This window comes from Falco rusticolus, chromosome 11 (genome assembly GCF_015220075.1).
Source record: "Falco rusticolus isolate bFalRus1 chromosome 11, bFalRus1.pri, whole genome shotgun sequence".
NCBI lineage: Eukaryota > Metazoa > Chordata > Aves > Falconiformes > Falconidae > Falco > Falco rusticolus.
The window spans coordinates 9,307,722-9,329,859 of record NC_051197.1 but is presented as its reverse complement, the minus strand read 5'-3'; the positions used below and the strand labels follow the sequence as shown (position 1 = coordinate 9,329,859).

Sequence of the window (22,138 nt, the reverse complement as noted above, 5' to 3'; positions counted from 1 at the left end):
AAACAATCTGTTAAAATATGCTTCTGCTGCTTTCTGGTTGCTTAGGCACAGAAAAGCAAGTTAGCAAAAAGTGAAGTGGTTACAGAGAGCTCGGGTCTTTCTTTGACGAGTGGGGGTTTGGTGTTGGTTTTTCTTGTTTGTTTTTAATTGAATTGTGCAACTTTGAAGCTGTTCTGCTGCATATTTGCCAGAGAAGATACAAGTCAGGCAGGCCCCAGGTCTAGCACATGAATGCTTTACTGTCCCTAACAGTGTGATCAGTAGGTTCATGGTGCTGTTTGCACCTCTGGCTGGGCTGGAAAGACCCTTCCCCCTGCCTGCAGCCCTGCCCTGCTGCTTTCCCTCTTATCTCGGACCTTGTCAGGTATGTCACATAACACAGTGGCTAGACATGGCCTGTTGTGTGACCTGCCCGCAGGCATCCGTCCTCTCTGCATACAACCCAACACGTCACCCCTTCTGCTTCAGGTTATAGTAAAAAGCTAATAGGTGTGTAAATGTCCCAGACAGTGCCAGGCCCTGTGACACCATTCCTGCCTTCTCTGCCTGCAGCACTTGTGTAGGTGGGAGGTGAAAAGCCACAGAAGTGATCTGAAAAATTTATCTCCCTGGATTTGGAAGGGGGATTTCCTGGGGTGATCACAGGGAGGATGTGGCAAGGGTTCATTGGTCCTTGTCAGCATCACATCCTAGTGGATGCATTGGTTAATACCAACTAAACGTCGTAGGGAGCTAATAGTTTGGAATATATGAAATCCTTACAAGGTTCATGAAAACAAATAATGGAGCAGATAAGAAAGACCCTATCAGTCCCACCAGCAAAGGAAAAATTAAAGTGTAACTTTAACCCTCATTAACCAGGAGACACAGCAGCACCGTACTCTGACCACCAGAATGGATGTGTGAGACCTACTGTCTTCCTCTGACACCTCCTATCCTAGGATATACATCCAAAGGAAAGCAGGTTTCATCAGTTTAATTGGTCACAGGTGAGCTTGTTTCTTGGGGTCCTCATGGAGCTGCAGCTCGAAGGCTACACATTCAAAAGCAAAGGCTGCTACAAGAGTGGGGAATGTAAGACTGGGACCTCAGCTGAGCAGCAGTATCAGCAATGCTCCTGTGGAACTGGTGAGGTTTATTGTTTTCCCTGAAGTCTGAATTTCTGGAGTCATCAGACTGCAGTAAGCATCCCAAATTTCGTGCAAATGTGCAACTCGCTGCTAGAACTCCTTGTGGTGGGAAGTATAAAAATGTACCCTCTGGGAACAGAAACCAGAAGGAACAAAAAACTTTACTGCTAAAATAGAAAAAAATTTTTCTAACGCTATCTAAGTCAATATCATTCAGCTCTGGCCCCCAGCTCAAGAATTTTTAAGGCTTGGAGTTGGCAGTAATTAAACTCCACTGATGCTTTGGCCAAGAATAAGGGCATTATTTCTTGTGTCCTGGCCAGTGTCCCAAACTGGATGATTCCCTTTCCATGTACGCAAAACTCTACCCTGGAAATCCAGCTCTGCGTGGGGCTTTTTATCACATTTTGTCCTCAGCTTTTCCAGGGCATCACGGAACAGCAGCATCCTCCCACGTTAAGTCTCATCACGCTGTGAAAGTTGATGGCAGTAGTTTATCAAGCTTGATGTATTCTTCAGGATACAAGCTGCTCAACTAAGGTATAGGAGTCATCTAAGTTTTATTGTTATTATTATCATCAGAGTGAAGATTAGCATTGGGGGTGTTGCAGGAGAATGTCGTAGTCTTTCTATCTTATTCTACTTTTTTTTTTTAGTGCAGCTAGTTTTGAAACTGGACCAGAAAGACTTCTTATTTTTATTGTAGTTTTGTTGTAAGAAATCTCAGCCCTGGAGGGAGCTGTCATTTTGGGATGCTGATTAGCTTTTGCAAGTTGACAGGGAGCAAGGCAGCTTTCTCTGTAGTGGTCCCAAGTTCTTTCGCCTAATCAAGCCAACACTGCAGGCTCCGTGTGGAGGAAGTGTAACCCTATCTCACTGTCTGACAACTCCTTCAGTTCCAGACTTTGTTTCCTCAGTCCCCGCAAACTGTAACAAACCATCAAGTTTGATTTTTTTTTTTTCCTTTTTCATTTTTTTCAGCCACTATTTTGGCTTAGCCTTCCTTTCTGGTTCTTTTCCTTAGGGATAGTAACTCTGAAGACTGTACTCACTTCATATATATCCTTCATCCTTAGAGCTTTTCGACATCTATTTTATCAACTAGCCAAAGGAAATGCAGCATCCTTAAAAAATTCTCCTTTCTATAAAAAAATTATCTGTCCGGTTTGCTTTGAAAAGTGTTCCAACTAGAAATGCATCAACAGGCTTTGCAGAAAGCTCTTGCTGAAGCTCGAAAACGGGTATTGCAGCTATGGGGTTTGGTTCAAAAGACATGGATTTCATTTCCAGTTCCATGAGTCTGTAACACAGTAACTACAGGGAAGCAACAATGAAATACAGTTGTCTTTCACTGAGCCTGGATGTGAAAAGAAATTAGACTTGTTCATAGACCGCTCACTGGAGCAAGAGGAGCTGCGGCTCCGGACTCCCAAGACTGCATTCAAGGGAGGGTCAGCAGCCAAGTCAGGCTGGCAGAGATGTTTTCTCCGGGACCTTGGTGCAAACATGGGGAACAGACAGTGGGTGAGGGACCTGCATATGAGGGAGGGAAAGAGGGAACACAAAAGATCATGGGGAAGACCTTGTAACTTTCCCAGAGCCCTACAGGGCTTTTATTAAAAAGTGCCAGCTGGGAAGAAACCTTTCCCTGATTCCTTCTGTTGGACTTCAATATTTCTAAATAAGCAGGTTTGTACTGGGCTGTAGCTCCTGGTGAGAACAACCCCCAAACCCTGAGACACTGACTAATCTGTCACAAGGGAGAATGTCCTTATCCTGCCTCCTAACTCTAAAATGAAGGACCTAATTCTTCCTTGCCATTTTTTTCCTGACATGAAGAAGAAGGATCTTTCTAAATAGTCACCAAGCAGAGATGGATCAAGCTGCCAATATGTATCTGAATCTGCAGTTCTGAAATCTCAGGCTGTTGACATCTGTGGCTTTGTTTTGGGGCATTTTCTCTTGAAATGGGCTACACAGTGAAAATTTAAATACATTGGATCATTTCTTAATTGTACGTAAGGAGTGCTTTTTTTTTTTTTTTTTACAGAGCACACTTCAGAATAATTCAGCAAAGACTGTTTGCTTCCCCACTGTGTGATCTGTAAAAGGATTGTGCAAGGTCATACCAGGAAACAAATAGGCATCCTATTCCCTGTCCCACAGGAGCTTTCCAGGTGATTGTGCACTGCCTCTGGTTTTGCCAGTCATGGTTTAAGTTCCTCGTGATTCTCAGACAGTAGATTGCAGGAGAACATCAAAGGAAACCAGTTGTTCCTGTGGTACCTACCAAACATGCCCCTTGCAGGGGCTGTGAAGCATTATTTTACCTGCTTTGCTGTGGAGCATTGCTGTTCCAGGCGGCATGACTTGCCTGCTCCTGCCCTCCCCCTTGGCTGGCTGTCATCAGAGGCACCCGGAGAGGATAAAACAAGGTGGGCTTGTTTTTACTGCAACTCCTCCATCGCTATTGCTTGTTGATTCATTATTACTGAATCTTCATCTTGCTGGTGCTAGCTAATGGTCACAGCTCACAACAGCCTTATTGTGGACCGTCACCATGAACACACTAATTCACAGCTCACATCATAGGGCTTATGTGGCTTTCACTTCCTTGGTGTTTCTCAGAGAATAATTTCATTTTTACTCCAAACCTGAGCCATCTTTCCAGAAAAACAACACCAAGTGTCTTAATATCAACTACAAGCAGATCTCTTCATGTCTTACATTCATTAAAAATGCTCTTATAGGAAGATTTATTCCCAGGGCTTTTACCCAGACTTCTGCATGGAGCTGGCATAGACATTATGTAATAGCTAAATCTTCATTAGTTATATCTGTTTGCTTTGTGCCTTCATGGCAATGATGAAAGCTGTAAATAAGTGTATTGTCCCATCTTAACAAGGATAGCATATCCATCAATAAGGACACCTACTCTGCTGAGATCTTTGCAAGGCTGTACAGGGGAGTAAATTAAAGGGAGAACAACATCCTTCATCTAAAGTGTCCTTGTTCTGTCACTTAATGTTTTACCCTTGCTAATATCTTTCAAAGTCTGGCTGTTAGTCAGAAAAGTCACTCAGTAAGTATGACATATTTTATCCAGTCTAAGTCTGCTCGGTCCTAGAACGATTTTTCTAGGCAGCCACAGCTGGAAGTGTGACTTGAAGTTCCTCCTGTGGCTTCTCACTTTAGTTTCCCAGCAGTCATAGAAGTTTCCTGGTGGGGATGCATGAGGATGGAAGGGGTGACTAGAGGAGCTGTGGCAGCTCAGCTGAACAGGGAGGTGTAAACCCTTGTTTGGGGTGGCAGATGAATTGTATGGTTAAAGGTGGATGTGATGAGACTCAGTAATGTCTGCTTCAGCCTAGACTGACCAGTTAGTAATGCCATGCTTAGCCCAAGGCAACTGCTTTCACTTAACTGTCCCAATTAAGTGTAGCAAAAACTATATGCTAACTTGAAACTGCCCTGTATGTCAAGGCTATCCTTAATCTACAGAGAAATGACAGTGTCACAGGTCCACAGTGCTCAGGCAGGGGCTACAGGTAATCTTCGGGACAGAGTGAGGGGGTGATAAGTGATGGTCAGTGCTATTTGCTGGGATCGGTACATGCTCGCAGCTCCCTGCCAAGGGGAAAGCCCAACAAAAGTACATCCCACGTGAGCCCGCCTGCCTCTGCACCAGCATTGCACGGGGCTGAAACTAAGCAAGCGCATCCTCTGTGGGGCTTTTCCCTGCCCCAGAAGCGGACAAGGGTAGTCTCCAGCGCGGGGAGCTGCGAGCTTTCCCCCTGGTCCGAGGGGTGCACAAAGGAGCCTGCCAACGTACCAAAATTCCCACCGAAACCAGCACCTTCCCCGGTTCTTCTGCGTGGTGCGTGTCCCACTGCCTCCAGCACGGGTATTCCTGACTCACCCGGCGGTTGGATAAACGAAAACAAAAACAACGCAAGGAGACTTGCGGCGATGGACTTGCTCCAGGTTTATGGGCCGGTCCAGGAGTGAAAAGCGGAGTGTGGCCTGCAGAGGGAAGAAAAGAGCTGTGGTAGCGCTGCTGCGGCTGCCCGGGGCTGCGCCTGGCCGGGGCCCTCCGGAGCGGGTCCTGAGCGAGCAGCTTGCCTTTAAACCTTACAGACATCTAACGCCCGTTCATACCAAACCAAAATTAAACTGCTGGATCTCATTCAAGAGTCATTCCCCCCGAGACAGGGCTGAGAGGGAAATATTGGTTAGCTGAATGCCTCACCCACCCAGCACGGAGAAAAATTCCCCCCGGGAGGTGAGACGTGAGGGCTGGCTAACGTCTTGCCTCGTTGCATTGTTATCTCTATAGAAGCCAAACTCTCAATCCATTTAGAAATTCACTAATTGTCATTGGAGCTATTTGCTGACAACTGTGAAGTACCTTTGTAATGAAGAGGAAGTACATTTATTCGTTAACATTTGCAAAAATAATTACCTGTCACTTAACTGAACATCCTTTGCCCCAGAAACACTTGCTCTTCAACACTTCTGGGTTTTTTTGGTTTTGGGTTGTTTTTCTTTTTTTAGCTGCCCACTTTGAAAAGCCACTTATAATTTCCATTCCCTGAAGGGCTCATTCTCAGCTGCTGTGACATGAGTGAGGCGCACACTCCACAAGAGGACACTAAATGTCCTGTCACTTTTGCTGCAAGGAGAGGAGAGCATATTAACTGTGCTGCAGGAGGCCTCTGGCAGTTGGGTTGCCGCTCGGAGGTCCTGCTTAAACTGCGAGGTTTTACGGGGCTGCTGCTCCTCTGCAGCCTGCCCTCCACCTCCGTGGGGCATCGTGATCATGCTGGGTGAGGCTGTGGCTGCAGGGCTCAGTGCCCATGGGTCCATCTCTGACCAAGGAGATGAGACAAGTGAAGCAGCCCCAAGCCCCACCATCGGAGCTCCAGAGGGTGGCTTCTGCCCCTCATTTGCTAGCGCTGCTCTCAGCCCTCCTGAAGACAAAAGAAAGACTGCACGCAGCCAGGCATGTGCTAGGGAGTGAGTCCTGGAGAGAGGAGGAAAAATGTTTTGGAAGGTAGAGGAGAAACGTCTCAGGAGGGGAATGGGAAGAGGATGGAGACCTGTATTACTTAGCTCAGCCTTCGGTGTCTGTTACCCCCGTAAGTACAGCCAGCGCCTCCATCAGCACCTGTTTCTGCCATGGGTAGCACCCCACACCAGCTTCATCCCCTGTGTTCACCAGCTCACCCCTCCCCGCCGTGCCCAGTGCTTCCTCTGCCACCGCTCCCACCAACACAGACAATGTAAGCCAGCCTGTCCCTTAGCTTTGGGGAAGCAAAATTCAGCTTCACCTACATCGCTTGGAGGCTTTGAGGTGCTCTGCCTGCGGGGAAAGATGGGTTTGCCCTAACGGTTGACCAGAGTATTCGAGGTACCTTGCCAGGTGCCCGGGAGATAAGCAGAAGCAAAGCAGTGTGCCTCCTCCAAAATCAATAGTGCCTGCTTGCACCTGCTGGGCTTATGCTGCTGTAATAGCTTTCACTCCGATGGCTGCTTGTTTGTTTGTTAGCTGTGTTGAATTTTTATTGTTTCCTGGGCATGTGAATTCCCCAATTGGTTCCCAGGGCAAGGAGTGCCACATCTCCTGGGGGCGAATAGCCACCAATGTTGACTTAGTGCATGGAGCAGGAGATAAGCGCTGTCCTGCTGCTGGGGCCTGGTGGAGACGTGCACCTTGCAGCGTGATCCATGCTGCTTCTCGCCTGGGCAGCAGCCAAGGTGAGTGTCACGCAATGCTGGTATGCGTCACCCCCTCAGCTGTGGGCAGGGACGGCGGCCGCAGCCCGGGGAAAGCATGAGAGAAGCACGCCTCTGCAGCCAGCCCCAAGGAGTGGGAAGAAGCAAGTCCTGCCTGAATGGGATCGAGGGTAGAGGGCCACGAGACTACTGAGCAGCGAAGAAGGGGACTGCCACAGACACACTTGAGGTATCATCCGTGCTTGATGTACAGCCACTGCAATCCTTCTCAATTGCACCGGGGTTGATCACTAGGGCTTGGGATGATCCACTTGGTGTAATAACACTTGACAGCATCCTGCCACCATAAGCTAATATCCTAGTGGGTCAGATGGAGCTGTGATAGCTCGCAGCTGCTGGGAACGGCTTATTAGATGTGTTTACTTTTCAGGGGTATAAGCTTTCAGGTGTCTGCAAGTGTTAATTGCTGCTGGTGCAGGGCCTTGGGAAGGTGGGGTGAAGGTCTGGGTTGGGAAAGTACTTTGGGTTGGGCTCCCTGTGGGGATCAAGATTCCCAGTTTGGGAAGACTGGGGATACTGGCTATGTTGACGTATTGGGCAGGAATTTAATGTGTTTCAAGATCAGGTGTCTGTCTTTTTGCTTTCGGGTTCTGTGGTGTTAAGAGGGAAAAGTGTGTGGGTGAGCGTAAATCAGCTCTGCACAGGGAGAGCTGCCTGCTTACACCTGGGGATTTAAGCTTCCAGATATTTAATTTCTGGTAACTGTACTTCAGCTTGTTGAAACATTTCAGTCTTGAAAAGCATCTTGTGGATAATGAGGTACCGCTTCCGGAGAGTCTCGGACTGAGGAGCAGGGGTGGATGGGCACCTTGCTTTAGCAGAGCAGTTAATGAGCACGTAGGTAGGCAGCATTGGCAAGAAAACACTGGGACAGAGGGGTAAAACAAATTGAGAGAGAAATTTTGTTGCCTCCGTTGAACCCAAGAACAAGCAAAGCTCACTTCAGTTTAAAATGTCCCATCTGGTATGTCATGGGGACCACGGATGGCAGAGGAAGGAGATGGTTCTTCTTTGAGGGCCAGAGGACTGCCTGGAGAAGGCTTGTGCCACACAGCCAGCTCTGTCATGGCTCTGCAAACCCTGGTAGGAGCCTTGAGCAATCTCCCAAAGCTGTGCTAACACAGGAGCAGAGGGGCGGCGTGACCCACACCCTCATTCAGTGGGCTGGTGGTGTCAAGAGGGCTGGGCTGGTGTTTGGAGACCTTGTTTCCAAACCAGGCTGGTGTCCTCAGCTGTGTGCCCTGGTCCCCCATTGGCAGGTGTGAGATAGCTGCTGACAGAGGTAGCGGAGGGACCTTTGCAGCTGTGTTTGAGCTTGAGTCTTGGTGGCTGGTGTCACAGTCAGAACCACCTTATGTGTCCCCCAAGCGTTCCCCTGGGTTTTTTTTTTTAGCATCCAGCTACAGCCCATTGTGATTTCTTTACTCACGTGCTCCAGGGTAAGCCCTGCTGAGCCTGCCAGGTTGGCAGCCCCAAACCAAACCTCTCCCAGAACATCAGTCATAGACCTTGCCTTTGCCTGCAGCCCAACCCACTGCCTTGTCTTCTACAGCATCATCCCTCCACAGAAGCACTCAGGAAACCTCTCCAGCATACCTGTGATTTCCCTGGTGCTACAGTGGGTGGGCACAGTGACACTGTCTTGGAGGGGTCTTTACAGCACTGTGGGCACTCAACAGAAAGGAGAAAAGTAGCTCTTCCTCAGTCAGTGGAGAGGGAGGAGAGATATCTCCAGAGGGTGACCTGGGCCAGGCATGGTCTGGAGATACTTGTATTTATAAACTAAGGAGGAAATGGATGCCACAATCTCCCCTAGCTTTGAGGGTGATGTCAGGAGCCAAAATCTGTGGGAGGCAACTGTCTTTTAGCATCATTAAGAACCGCACCGAGAAGCTAGGTCTGTGCCTGTCTGTCTCAGGCTCTTGGGTTATGACCATCAACTGAAGCAGCTGCAGGGACCATCGTGGACTCCTGGTGCCCCTGAGCAGGGCCCTGGTGCAGAGGGAGGTGGAGGCATGGGTCATGCCAGGCCCCAGCGTTAAACGGCAGAGAAGGGCTGGACGCCCCACGCACCTGAGAAACGACCCTGCCACCCCAGGCGGCTGGCTGGCAGGGTGGGGAGGAGGACCTGTGGCTGGCACTTTGCTGCTGTGGTAGGGGACAGCCCCCTCCTACCAGCCCATGCCCCAGGACAGCTGCTGCCTCTGCTGCCACTGCAGCTTTCCTGACTCATGTAGGTGACCTGGCATTGGCTCTGCTTGCCACGCAAGCAGCTTAACTCCTTCGCTGCTGGCCATGTGCACGCTGGAGAGTCTGCCAAGACAACTCAGCTGTCTCCTCCCCGTGCTCCCCCTGTTGCTGTCTGCAATGTGTATGTGCACTGTAACATGCATTCCCTGTCTGCTGACCGTCCGCTGGGGCTGTGGTCTCTGCAGCATGGACAATGACTGAGCTGCAGCACAGGACACGGGAAGAGGGAGCACACGGCTGGACCCAGTGAGGAAAGGGGCACTGGTGCCCTGTCCTGTGGCTGGTCCTGCTCCTTGGGTGCGGGTGCAGTGCTGCACCTATCCTGCACAGATCAGTATCCTTACCACCTGCACCAGGAAGAAAGACCAACTCCCTTCTAGGGCAGCTCCTCTTAGGAGGAACTTTCTCCTATAGGATGCTGTGGGGAAAGTGATGTGAAAGAGCTGGGGGACATGACAATGTGACACTTATCTGTTTGCTGTCCCAGAGGCTGTCACCAGTGGGTAAATGGGCAGGAGAGGGGACTGCTGGTAAAAGGATGCAGGAGCATCTGGGAGGGATGATCACACTGCAAAGCTGTGGGGGAGGCCCGCACTGATGAACCACGGAGCCAAAGCTCCTGCTGGGGCCTGCTGGGAAAATGTTAGCCACAGTCCTGCCTAGCTCCGGCTCCCCCACTCACACCTTCTCCACCTTGTTAATTATTACAAGGGAAGCAATGAAGGCCAACTTGCACCAAAGTCCAGTGTGAGAAAGAGAATGAGCAGTTCGCCTGCAGCCATGAGCCAGCCGACCCCAGCCACCACAGAGCTGCCCGCGCTGCTGGGGGACACAACAGCGGCCTTTGGGGTGGCAGACATCATCGTCGTGGTTTTATACTTCGCCTTTGTCCTCACTGTCGGGATATGGGTGAGTCCTCAAGGTGACTGGGTTTAGGTCTGCCTAAGGTGGAGAGCCTTTGATCCTCCCTGGACCCCTCCTGCCTGCACAGGGCATCCTCTGTGCACACTGTTACCCCAGGAACTATTGAGCAGGTTTGGGGGTGGCAGTGACCTTCCTGCGAGCCCTCACCACCACCCCCACATAGGGACAAACAAGGGGTCATTCCCTGGACATTGTTCTGGGGATGATGACTACCTCCTGTGCTGCAAAGTTGTCTCACACCAAGGTGCCAGCAGGCAGGGGACAAAAGAAAATCCAGGGTCAGGGTGGAGGAAACTGAAGTGGGACTTTAAAAAGCTTTGGAAAGATTGTTGTTAATAATTTGTTCATGCAGCTTTGCAAAGGCCTCTTTCATAGAGACCTATAATGTTCTGGTTGGCTGAAGTGTTCTTTCCTAATTGGTACATTCAAGCAGAAGTCATTAAATAGGTACAAGCAGCTTCTTTCCAAAGCTGGACTATCAAAAACCTGCACCCAGACAGGCAGAAGCAATGGGTGAAGCCTGGCATACTTAACAGATGCACAAAAGCAGTTTTGGAGCTAACGCTGAGATCAGGCATTCAGGCTTCTCCTGGCTTGGTGGCAGTGCTGCTCACCAGTCTGGGTGCCACCATGTGCATACATGCTTCGCAGCAAACCATTTTATTATGGTGCCTGATGGCAAGTTTGTGGTTGCTGCAAACAGCAAGCACACTCAGCCTAACTCACACCGGAGGGGCTTGCTGGCCTATGGACATCCTATTGCTCTTGAAATCACTGAAGTTCTCATGCGGTTCCTGGATCAGGCGGTGTGATGTGGCCATGCAAGTGTGGGGCTGCTGGGAACCCTGAATCCACAGCAGTGGGAAGAAGCAAGGGCAGCAGGAGCTGCAGCAGGGCATTGCTAGTCATGCTGGAGTGCACCTGCATGCCGTGCCCCAATGCAGTCCTTGCTGGCATCCCACGGGATGCAGGGTTGTCCTCTGATTCTTACCCCTGTGGCATTTTCTCCCCTATTTGGCTCTGAAGACATTTGCTAGGGGTGCTGGACAGTGAGGAGGGAAATGCTTCCTTTGAACGCATACCATTGTCAGAAGGTGGGCAGCCTTTCTTGGAGCTGCAAATGTGTATCTTCACATGGCTGAGAGCAGACAGACCCCTGGATTTCTCAACATTAGATGCCTTCCACAGGGGCCCTTGCTTCACCCCGCGTCAGAGCCATGCACTGAGCTGTCTGTGCTGCTCTAAGCGAGGCGAGCCAGCCTCCTGCAGAAACACCCAAGGAGTAGGGCGAGGGCGGTGCAAAAGGGTGCTGGTGGGATGTTTCAAGGTGGGTACTGGGTCTGACTTGAGGGTGGGTGAATGGAGGAAAATACTTTTCTTTTTCCTGTGCTTCCAGTCATCGATACGAGCAAGCCGGGGGACTATTGGAGGCTATTTCCTAGCTGGACGATCCATGACTTGGTGGCCTGTGAGTGAAATGCATCCTTCTCTTCCTCATGGTTCTAAAGCAATTCTGGATGTAAGGAGGGCAGGTCTAGTGAGGGGACCCAGTCCCTGCGTGTTTGATTGTAGTCTTGAGATTAAAAGGATCCACGCGGAATCGTCCCATGCAGCTCTGTTAATGGGCTACAGCCTGGAGCTGCTGGGTCAAAAGGATAGCTCAGCATCTTCAGTTTTTTTCAGCTCTCAATTTTCTGCGAATGTCAGCAATAAAAATGTTGGCATTGATGGAAGTGAGGGAGCGCTGGCTTCTAGCTGGGTTTGAAAGTCTTTGGTCCCAACTCACCAAAGATACTGTTGTCCCCAAGCCAGGAAAGCGTTAGGTAATCTAGGAATGTGCTATCCAGTAAAAAAGCATTTAGAAACCGAAGAAAAAGTAATCCCAAAGGCCAGGACTTTCCGAGGCTTTGCTGTTTAGAGTAAAGCCGAGATTATTGACTAACGATGTAAAGAATATAAACTTCAAACCACCAAAGCATAAATTTTCACTATGAAGAAAAAAAAAATCTATTGAAGGCACCTTTACTTGGGAGTGAAAGGTACATATAAAGATAATTCAAAGTTTGAAAGGAATAAAACCACCACAGGAATAAAGATCCTTCTCAGCCAGTGCCAGACTCTAGCACCATATATCTCTCCAGTGAGTAACAGAATGCACTTCTCAACCAAAACACTGCATTTTTTTTATTTCTTTCCTTTGGATGTACATTGCCCATAAATTCACTAGGCTAGATTTTCAATCTCTTCCATCGGTGACACACCCTCCCCTCTAAAATCTGTTATTTCTTAAACGTTCTTTATATTCCTGTCTTGGCCAAGTGACATTTAATGGAAAAGCTTGGCTTGAGGGTTTTCTCTAATTTGGAGGGGGAAAAAATTAAAGGTACCAAAATGAAACACTTTTTCCCCAGCATCATTCTCTTTTTCTTTAAAAAAAAACAGCCCAAAAACATTCTCATTGCTTTTGGCACCAAGCGCAGGTGGCCACAGACTGTGTTGGCTCTGGGTTCTCCTGACTTACCATTCTAGGTTTAAAGCAACCTCTAACGCTGTTTGCTTTTCAGTTTTGTTTGTCAGAGAGCTGATTCAACCTCTGCAGCACTCCTGCAGGCAGCTCCAAGTGACTTTCACCTTGAGTACATGACTGGCTTACATGTATTTTATTTTATTTTTTTTTACAGGGGTGACAGATTTCTGCTGTGTGTTAGACAGCCTCAACTAAATCCTGATATTACATTGCTGCTCCTGTGCAATTTATCTTCCGTATTTGTGTGTCTGATATAGATATTAGGAAAACTGTTTACATTTCTTGAGAGCATCAGTCCCTGCCTCAGCTGCAAATTCATGTTGCAGCAGCCAGCTCTCTAATCAAGAGTTTTCTTAGACAAGAAGGCAGAGCTGTTGGCAGGAATCAGTGTGGTTGTTGATGCCGTATTAATGTTTTACCTTGCTCAGAGGTGAGAAGCAGATCAAATTCCATCATTCCTTGTTTCACACGTAGCAGTACTGAGGAGAGAAAAGCTCCTTGTAGGCCGTGTGTCTAAAAGCAAACTTCCACTAGAGACAAAAGGGCTAGACTTGTCCTCCGGGTAACTTCTCATTTGACCCTGTGAGAGATTTGTCGTTGGTGTACAGAAAGGAGCTTGAGGCGGTATGCCAAATAAAAGTAGTAATTAAGTCAGATTGTCTTTGCCCTGTTCAAAGCGCCTTGGAGCTTGTATTCTTCCAATTAGAGTGCCAATGAGCCATGGCGGGGACAGCCTGCCATGCCCACAGCTTGCAGTCAAAGTTTACTTGAGGCATTAGCATTTTCCAGCCTACTGAAGAGCCGAATATCTTTGAACCTATGTGTAGACATTAAACACAAAAGGCCTGCATGTTCCTAAGGTCTTCCCTGCTATGGTTCAGGAATCGCCTCCCTTAGGAGGAGCTCCAGGAGAGCACCGCGGTCGCTATAGCTGTGTAAAGCACCACGTGCATGTGCAGTGCAAGACTTAAAAGAGGCTGGGCTGTCAGCGAGACATGGAGAGGTAGAGCAAGGGGCAGTGAGGCTGGAGAAGGTGTGTTGTTGGCTGAGTAATAAGGGAATGGGAAATGCATCGTGTTTCACGGACACTCAGGTGTCTGTGGCTGCCACCAGACTTCCCTCACCTTGCCGTACTCCCCATAACAGGCACGTATCTCAGGGGAACCACTAACAAAGTGAACCTCGATTCTGAGATGAAGCTTTGCATTGGAGTGGGGGTGGTGGAAGGGAGCAGACACACCCATTTTAAGACATAAAACCATAGCTGCTTTAAAAGGAGAAGGAAAACTCAACTCTCCATTAGCACCCAGCTACTGACCTGCCAGAAGCCAGAGAGAAAAGACAGTACCCAGGGGAAATGCTTGGGCTGATACAGAAGTTTCTCAGGGTGACTTTCTGGGTTTTGTGCCTGTGTCATGTGTTTCAGATTGGAGCATCCTTGATGTCAAGCAATGTGGGCAGTGGCTTATTCATCGGCCTGGCGGGCACTGGAGCAGCTGGGGGCCTTGCTGTCGGGGGCTTTGAGTGGAACGTAAGTCAGTTATGTTGTCAACTAAGATGTCACTGTTTACAAAGGGTATGAGGGTTTGTCTCCAAAATCAGATGCTTAACAGTATCAGCAGCTACAAGTTCTCAAGCCTCAGGAGAGAAGCCTCCAGACATTCAGACAGCCTTAAAAACATGAGATCTTTATTTTAGTTTAAGTGGAATCCACTAAAATTATTAGCTCTTTGACCTTCCCAGAAGCACATGGCCATATTTTTAAGCTTTAGTCTGCACTCATGAAGATTAAAATTAAAAGATAATGAATGTTGAATAGGTACTTGGATACTCACAGGATTCTGGGTACAGGGAGCTTCAAAAAAAGCAGCATGTGGTGCTAAATTCAGTGTAAAGCCATGAGAATCGGCAACCCTGTATTCACCTGTCAGCTGCCAAAATGTGACGTCTCTTGGGTGAACATCTGGGTGTGAAGGCAGGTCTCATTCTGCCTTATTGAAGTGGCCTGGAAAATTGCCACTGACACCACACAGAGCATGAAAACCAGACCCTTTGTGTGTGATGCTAATGAAATTTCTCAGCTGCAGTGATGAGGAGTGAGATTAGTGCCAGCCTCACAATAAACATCACTCACCTAACTCTAAATCTCTTGTCTGTATCAGCAGAGAGTGCTAATACTGCCGGATACTTGCCAAGCACAGGCAGGGCCCACCAAAAGCTCTTTCCTGGGATATCTATTCACTGCACTGTTGTTTTTTCTAAACCATTAAGATCACCTTGAAGTAATCTGTGAAGAAACTGGTGCCTGTGTTCAGCCTGGTGCATGTAGGACATACCAATATCACTTTAAGTTCATCTATTTAGTTCATTTTAGAAGCCCATTGAGACAAGATTGTATGTCAGGGAAAATCTAACTTCATGAGTTTAGATTCATTTCTTTCAGATTGGAAATGGGCCTTAGAATGCTGTTATTCTCTCCCTTTGCCATGGGACATCACTCAGCTGCAGGGATCATATAAGCATCTTTTACCTAAGCCAGCCTCTGCCACTGCAGGAGTCATGGCTGTTCTCCTCAATCACTCACAACCTCTGCTCACCGGCATTAGTTTCATTTCTGGTAACTTAAATAGCTGATCAAAGTAAAATTTGGACTAATGTAAGGTACTTGGATGAAAGGTAATGGCCTGAGACAGCCAGGTGATGTTTGATAATCCAATGGCTTTTATTTATGTTCAGGATCTTCTGTTTGGGCTTTTGCTGTGTTTCAGAGAAGAAATATGTGATGGGAGATGCCTTTACACCTTCCAAAAGACCTTTCACCTGTTGCAAAGCAACTGAACTGCCCCTTTATCTACCAGCAACAGAAGCACATCTGCGTCAGCCTGCAAGGAGAACATCCCAGCAGAGTCTTGCTGTTGCTTATTTTTATGCTCCGCAGGGACAGTCTGCTGCCTCAGCCTCATCACTTGCTAATCAAGCAACAAACAGATGCTCCCATCCTTCTCTGAATCACTTAACTCTTCACTGCCACAGCATCAGTGGTTTGAAAGGCCACCAAATACCGCACTATCGGTCAGAGATCCAGAGCAACAGAATACACCATCTTGCCTCAAAGGAGGATGGAACAGGACGTGCCACCCATGACAGAGAGACACAAGGCTTAGTAGGATAATTTCAAAAGCTTCTAACTAGATTGTAGTAATTCCTCCATTTGTCATGTCATCTTCTGAGCAGGGAGAAAAAGTCAGACTGCCTCCCAAATACACTGCATGGCACTATACCTTTCTGCTTTCTTAGTATGTCCACTGAAAGAACAGAGGAGAAGGATGTTCCCATCTGTTGACTCACGTACCTTTATTTTCTCTGTCTCCTTAACAGGCTACCTGGGCACTTCTGGCTCTTGGCTGGATCTTTGTCCCTGTTTACATCGCAGCAGGAGTGGTCACAATGCCCGAGTACCTGCAGAAGAGATTTGGAGGGCAAAGGATACAGATCTACATGTCTGTACTGTCCCTCATTCTCTATATATTCACCAAGATATCCGTATGTATCCAATTGAACATGACCCTTGTGTCTAGGGCAGTGGTAGGTCATCTCGGCACAATGCAGGGCTGCTCAGAAATAACTCGATGTCCTTGAAAGGACCAGCTCAGCTACCAGAAACAGTAGCAGTGTGTTAGTGTGCTGCTTTGCTCCAGTAAATACCTGCCTCTCTATTGATCAGGGAGACCTATCCTAAGAGAGAGAGCCCTCATTAAACAGCAATGCACAGTGAGAACTTTACAGGGATTTGGCAGCTAATTACTGAACAGTATAAGTACCATAGCTGTCTGCCTGCTTTTCCTCTTCTATCAGATCAAACCTTAGGCAGTATAGACAAGGGAACTGCGGCATTACCCCATCTGAGGATCTGGCATGCTGCGTCTTTTAGGTGTGAAATTCTCTTAAATTATCATAAATCTGATGTTGTTTTATAGCTGAGTTTTCAGCATAGGTGTGTTGTGGTTATTCTCTCTTCCTGTGACTTGTGTTGTATAAAAACGGTACGGTGAAAGGGAGGTAGGTTCTGGCTGAAGACAAAACTCGGCATCTTTCCTGGATTGCTTGTAGCATTGTACCATGCTAGCAGCCAAAAAAAGCAATGTAAGCTACTCGATATTTCTCTTCATTTAAATGCTGTTAATAAAAAGGCAGAACTTAAGCTCAGAGATTTGCTAAGAGCTACCTGTGCCTTTGGAGAGAGAGGACAGTATTTCAGAGTCCATTACAGGGTCTGAAAATGTCAGTCCTTTGTCTCCAGCTGATCATCCCACGGCCAGTGCAAGTCAGTTTTCATAGACCCTACTGAAGTGTTTAGATGCCAAATTGCCTTGCAAGACATTGACTGGAGATGAGGCACCCATGTGCCTTTTGCAGCTGGCTTCAGGGTCCTCCTCCCAGGCTTATTATGCCTCAGGTCCTGGGAGGCGCATGCAGAGGAGTTCCAGGCTGGGATTATGGGATAGATTTCCTCTTCTAATGGCCAGCTCTTGGTCATGTCACCCATCGCTGCCACAACTGCCTCTGGGAGCGTTGCTCTCTGGGCTTGAAACATTGCCCAGGATGAGGTCTTGCAAAGAGGTATTTGAAGCCTCTTTAGCCATGAGGGGTAAATCGAAGATCTCTCCTGCGACAGCACTACACTGGTCACCGCTGCACAGTCAATGTATGGGCAGAACCAGACCAGTCTTTCAAAATGACCTTCAGCAGAGCAGTATTTGCCAGTGCCTTTTAGAGCAGGACCCTGGCCTCAGTCATTGCTGTTTCATCTCAGTGATTTCTCCTCTGTGCAGCTAATTCACGCGTGGCTGACGGATGTGGCTGGTGGACTTTATGGACATGACAGGTGCTTTCTATTAAGCGGTGCTATTGTTTGTAGAGAGCTCATTTAGCAGCTGGCTGGACAGCAGGCAGTTGGTTACAAGAAGGATTTTTCTCCCTGTGCTTTTTGCCCAAACTAGGGCATTGCAGAGTCTTCCCTGCTTGCAAAGAAAAACAGAGAGCTCAATAAACAGTGTTGTCAAAGGACTGATCCTGCATAGCTACCGAGTGTTTGTATGGAGAGCAAAAAAACCGGAAGACACGGTGACTCCTGTGGATGTACTGACGGTGTTTGTCCTGTCTCAGGGTTGCGGAGGCTAGGAGTTGCACTGGGTGTGTGTTTTTAAGGTGCTTATTTCAGGCACAGCAAATAGAAATCTTGCCCCATCCCTTCGGTCTCCCTTGGCAAATGTCTTCACCTACATCTCGCCCCATACCAGATTTGCAGGTGTCCTTCAAATTCATTTCCCAACATAAACATCTCCCGTATCGCCTTCTGCATTTCAGCGATGTTATCTGTATAATTCCAGGTTTTGCCCAGTTTCTGGTTTCACTCTCTCTGCCAGCAGGTCCAAGCAAAACAAAGCCCATGGGGGTTTCTGTATGTCTATCGAGGTCCTCAGCAGGTATAACTAGTTTTTCTGGAGTCATTCTAGTATGTTGAACTGCATGAATAGAAAAGCAAGCTGTTGACCTTTTCAGATAAATAAATCACGGTGCAAGGCATCAGTGATTCTTCAGGGGTTTCTCAAGCAGGATTGTCCTCTGGCCACTAGGCCACCAACATGTAGTCTTGGGAAGAAACTGGTCTCTGCTATTTGCCCTCCTTTCCCTCCCATGTACCTGTGGATACCCGGGCTCCTGCTCCCCATGAGTGTCTTCACAGTCAGCAAAAGCAGTGACAGTTTCCACCAATGCTTCTCTGTGCCAGTGAGGGTTACTTACCATGAAGGCTGCCTGTAAGATAGTCTTTATTTTGATGACTTTTTAACCCTTGGCGTAGGACCTTGATCTTTACCCTCCTGCTGCCCCAGCCTCTGAAAGCGCTGACCTGGAGGAATGATTTTCCTTACCCTGAGAACAAGATGGTTCACAGCCAACAGCCCCATGCTCTCTCCTCCTCTTTCACTTCACCTTCCTGGTGTCCTCCTCCATCGATGTTTTCAGCCGCAGAGGGCTGCAGGCTGCTTTATTAGATTTCACTTGCACGGAGCGCTACTAATGCCAGACTGCCCTTGTGGTGTTTTTTGTTTTGTTTTTTTTTTTTTTTATTCCAGACAGACATTTTTTCTGGAGCATTGTTCATCCAAATCTCTTTGGGCTGGAACCTCTACTTGTCCACTGTGGTCTTGCTAGCAGTGACTGCTGTCTACACCATAGCTGGTAAATAGCTAATTTTGAAAGAAACATTATAAACTGGAGCCTAGGATATATTTCCCCTTTCCTACACAGGGGTAAGTATTCAGGTCCAGGTCTGAGGGAGAGATTCTCCCTCTTGCTGGTAGTACCTGCCCTGTCACTCCCAGCTGCTGGGGACCTCTGGCTATTCCCCTCTCCCTTCCTGCTGCAAGGGAAACTGGTATGGGAGGAACATTACTGTTTTCTAGAGGATTTTTTAACGCTGCAGAAGGTTCCCTGCTCCCTCTGTGCAGATAATCACCACTGCCCATATTTGCTCTTTTTTTCTCTTTTTTGTAACATTAACAACTTTAGATATTAAGATGCTGAACTGCTTCCGAATCCTCTCATAAATGTAGAAAAGCCCTTTGGGCTGTGCCTCACGGGAGGGCTTGTGACAGTTATAGGCTCCTGGGGACCAGCTCAGTGCCAGCTTCTCCCAGTGGCTCTGTCCTGAAATCACAGGGCTGGGGCCAAGGAAATCGCTTTTCCAGGTGAGGTACGTGTTTCATGTACATGGTGATGCACTCCGCCTGTTGTCTCTGGTTCTCCTGACAGGTGGCTTAACGGCTGTGATCTACACAGATGTGCTGCAAACCCTGATCATGGTGCTGGGAGCTTTGGTCCTCATGTTCTTAGGTAAGGGGAACCTGCGGTCGCATCATGCGCTAGTTCAATGGTCCCAAGGTCATTAGACCTTAGCAGGTACCTCACCCTTTCACGTATGATGCACAAATGAGTTTCAACCACTCACAGAAGTGGTACCAGCACAACTAACATTTGCCAGGTTGTCAGACGGGCTTCCTCCTTTGCACTAACTGTATGGAGGTGAGGTTCTGCATAACTTCACAGCAAAGGTTTGAATCTACCTGGGGTTGCCAAAGGGCTCACAACACTGCATTCCCAGGGCCAAATTCAGCTCTCGCTGTGCTTATGTAAGTTCAGAGCCATTATGCTGACTGTCCCTGTTGACTTTGGGAGTTACTGTGTATTCACCTGGGTGTAACTGAGCATTATAAAAAATAAAAAAGCAACGACGAACTGACCACCATCAGTCTTTGCTTTAAGTCTTCTTAGCAAACAGAAATACAAATTATTTCATGTCATACCTTCCTGCTATAGCTCTTGGAGGGTGTATGAGCAAAGACTTGGCATTCCAGAAATGTGACATTCAAGTCACAAAAATGTATGTTACCTTACGGCATTGGCCAAATATCCATTAGCTCAAAGGTACCTCATCCTAACATCGGTAAGAGGTGAGACATTATGGAAAGCAGTAATATTTTCCATTATGCTGGGGACATTGTGGGGATTAGGATCATGGAGTTTTTCCTGCATGGATCCTCTTCCAGGATGCACTGTTAAAACCACAAGGACTCTGGGTGAGATTCAACTGACTCCTGTAGAAACCTTGACTGCCAGAGTGAGGGTGGAATGAAAAGAAAGGGTCTGAGGGGAAGATAAGAGTAATTATGAGACCGAGATAAAGAAATAACTTTGTAGGATGCACCAGACCTTAAATTGCTGTCATTTTCTTCTCAGGATTTGAAAAAGTTGGCTGGTATGAAGGACTTCAGGAGAAATACAGCACAGCAATACCAAAGATCATAGTCCCAAACACAACCTGTCACCTCCCACGTGCAGATGCCTTTCACTTGTTCAGGGATCCAGTCACAGGAGACATTCCCTGGCCTGGCCTTATATTTGGTCTCTCTGTGCTGGCTCTTTGGTGCTGGTGCACTGACCAGGTAAAGAGTCTTTCCCTCTGCAGGCAAACCACCACACTATTATTTACAGTCCACTCCTCAGCTGGTGGATCTGTCAGCTGAAACACAACCGTGTCTCACTGTGCTGGAGTTACTACCTTTTTACTAGTCTAGACCAGAATAGCTCACTCCTTCCACCTTCCCAGCAAGCTGCTAACTTTGTGCACTTCTAGATGCAGAGAGAGCAGGTTATATTCTTTCATCTTTACCTCGCTGTGGGCTGGTGAGTACTGGGAATCTTCATGCAGTTAGCGGGACAAGGGTATGAAAATGTAGATGCGGAGCTGGCTCTGCAGTGACCTTGTATGACCTCCAGACAAGCCATTCATATTCCTGAAGGTCTCACATTTCTTATTCCTTTCCAAGCTACAAACAAGAAAAAACGGTGTTTGTTTCTCAAGACACAGTGCTTTTGTGCTTTGAGATGGGATAATTATGAAAACCCACCACTGAACTTTTACCAAAACACACACAGTCTGCTTCATCCCTTGTCTCTTGCTGCCGTACAGCTGCTGTCTCCAGTCGTCAGGGTGGCCTCATTTCAGTCAAGGGCGAAATGATTCCTGTAAAGGAAATTTCCATGCTGCCCTCCCGTATAGCCTGTGCACTGAGCTCTGAGCAGTGGCAGCAGGCTGCAGTCAACCGAGATGGGAAAGTTGCCATTGGCATGCAAAACACCCTGGGATCCTGCTGGATGAAAGTCATCCATGGGAACGAGAGTCAGAGAGAGGATGGATCCTGCTCTCTCTGTAGTGCTTCTGTTTTACCCTCTGCTCCCTTTCTGCACTGATCGCAGGTGATAGTCCAGAGGTCTCTCTCTGCCAAGAACCTCTCCCATGCCAAAGGTGGATCGGTGCTGGGAGGGTATCTGAAAATCTTCCCTATGTTTTTCATTGTCCTGCCAGGAATGATCAGCAGAGCTCTTTACCCAGGTAAGCCTTCCCATGTTCCTTGCCGCAGAGCTTTATACCTTCCGTGACCCTAACCCCACACAGGTCTGCCAGCACTTTTACACCTCAGAAACTGCTGACTTCCAGCCATATCCATATAGATTCCTGTTGTACAATGGTGTTCCCGTGCCCTTCCTCTAACTCCAGTGCTCTCACAGTGGCAGAATTCACTGGGAGGATCCATATGGGGCCAATTTTGCCACTGGGGTCATATAGCTCTGTGCTGTGGATGTGGCACGCACCCACCTGTCTGTCTGAAGTCAGTGTGATGAAATACACAGAGCACTGAGGTTGTCCCTCAGGCCCTATGGGTTATTTTCATTAGGTGGTTGGTGAGAGTTTTAGCAATCTACCACACAGATTCATGCAGTTCCTGGTGGATTATGCAAAACACCCCTCTTTTGTGAAAGACCAAGGATTCCCCTCCTGTTGTCTCCCAAGAGGCTCTCATTGCTGGTTCCTCTGGAGCCTGCCACTTCCCAGGAAGAATACCCTGGTTGGGAGGAGCATTCCTGGAGGAAAGTCCCTCTCTCTTAG

The 22,138-nt window shown here is 47.9% G+C and overlaps 1 protein-coding gene across 1 annotated transcript in view; it reads left to right on the top strand.

Annotated features, from left to right (window-relative positions):
• The first annotated feature begins 6,962 nt into the window (after window positions 1-6,962).
• Window positions 6,963-22,138, top strand: part of SLC5A9 (solute carrier family 5 member 9) — a 30,239-nt gene continuing 15,063 nt past the window's right edge. The window contains exons 1-9 of the mRNA XM_037403915.1: window positions 6,963-7,095; window positions 9,888-10,085; window positions 11,497-11,568; window positions 14,054-14,158; window positions 16,006-16,170; window positions 18,765-18,870; window positions 19,444-19,524; window positions 20,428-20,633; window positions 21,448-21,583. Coding sequence (XP_037259812.1) covers window positions 9,936-10,085; window positions 11,497-11,568; window positions 14,054-14,158; window positions 16,006-16,170; window positions 18,765-18,870; window positions 19,444-19,524; window positions 20,428-20,633; window positions 21,448-21,583 — 1,021 coding nt within the window. The 5' untranslated portion in view covers window positions 6,963-7,095; window positions 9,888-9,935. The remainder of the gene's footprint in view (window positions 7,096-9,887; window positions 10,086-11,496; window positions 11,569-14,053; window positions 14,159-16,005; window positions 16,171-18,764; window positions 18,871-19,443; window positions 19,525-20,427; window positions 20,634-21,447; window positions 21,584-22,138) is intronic.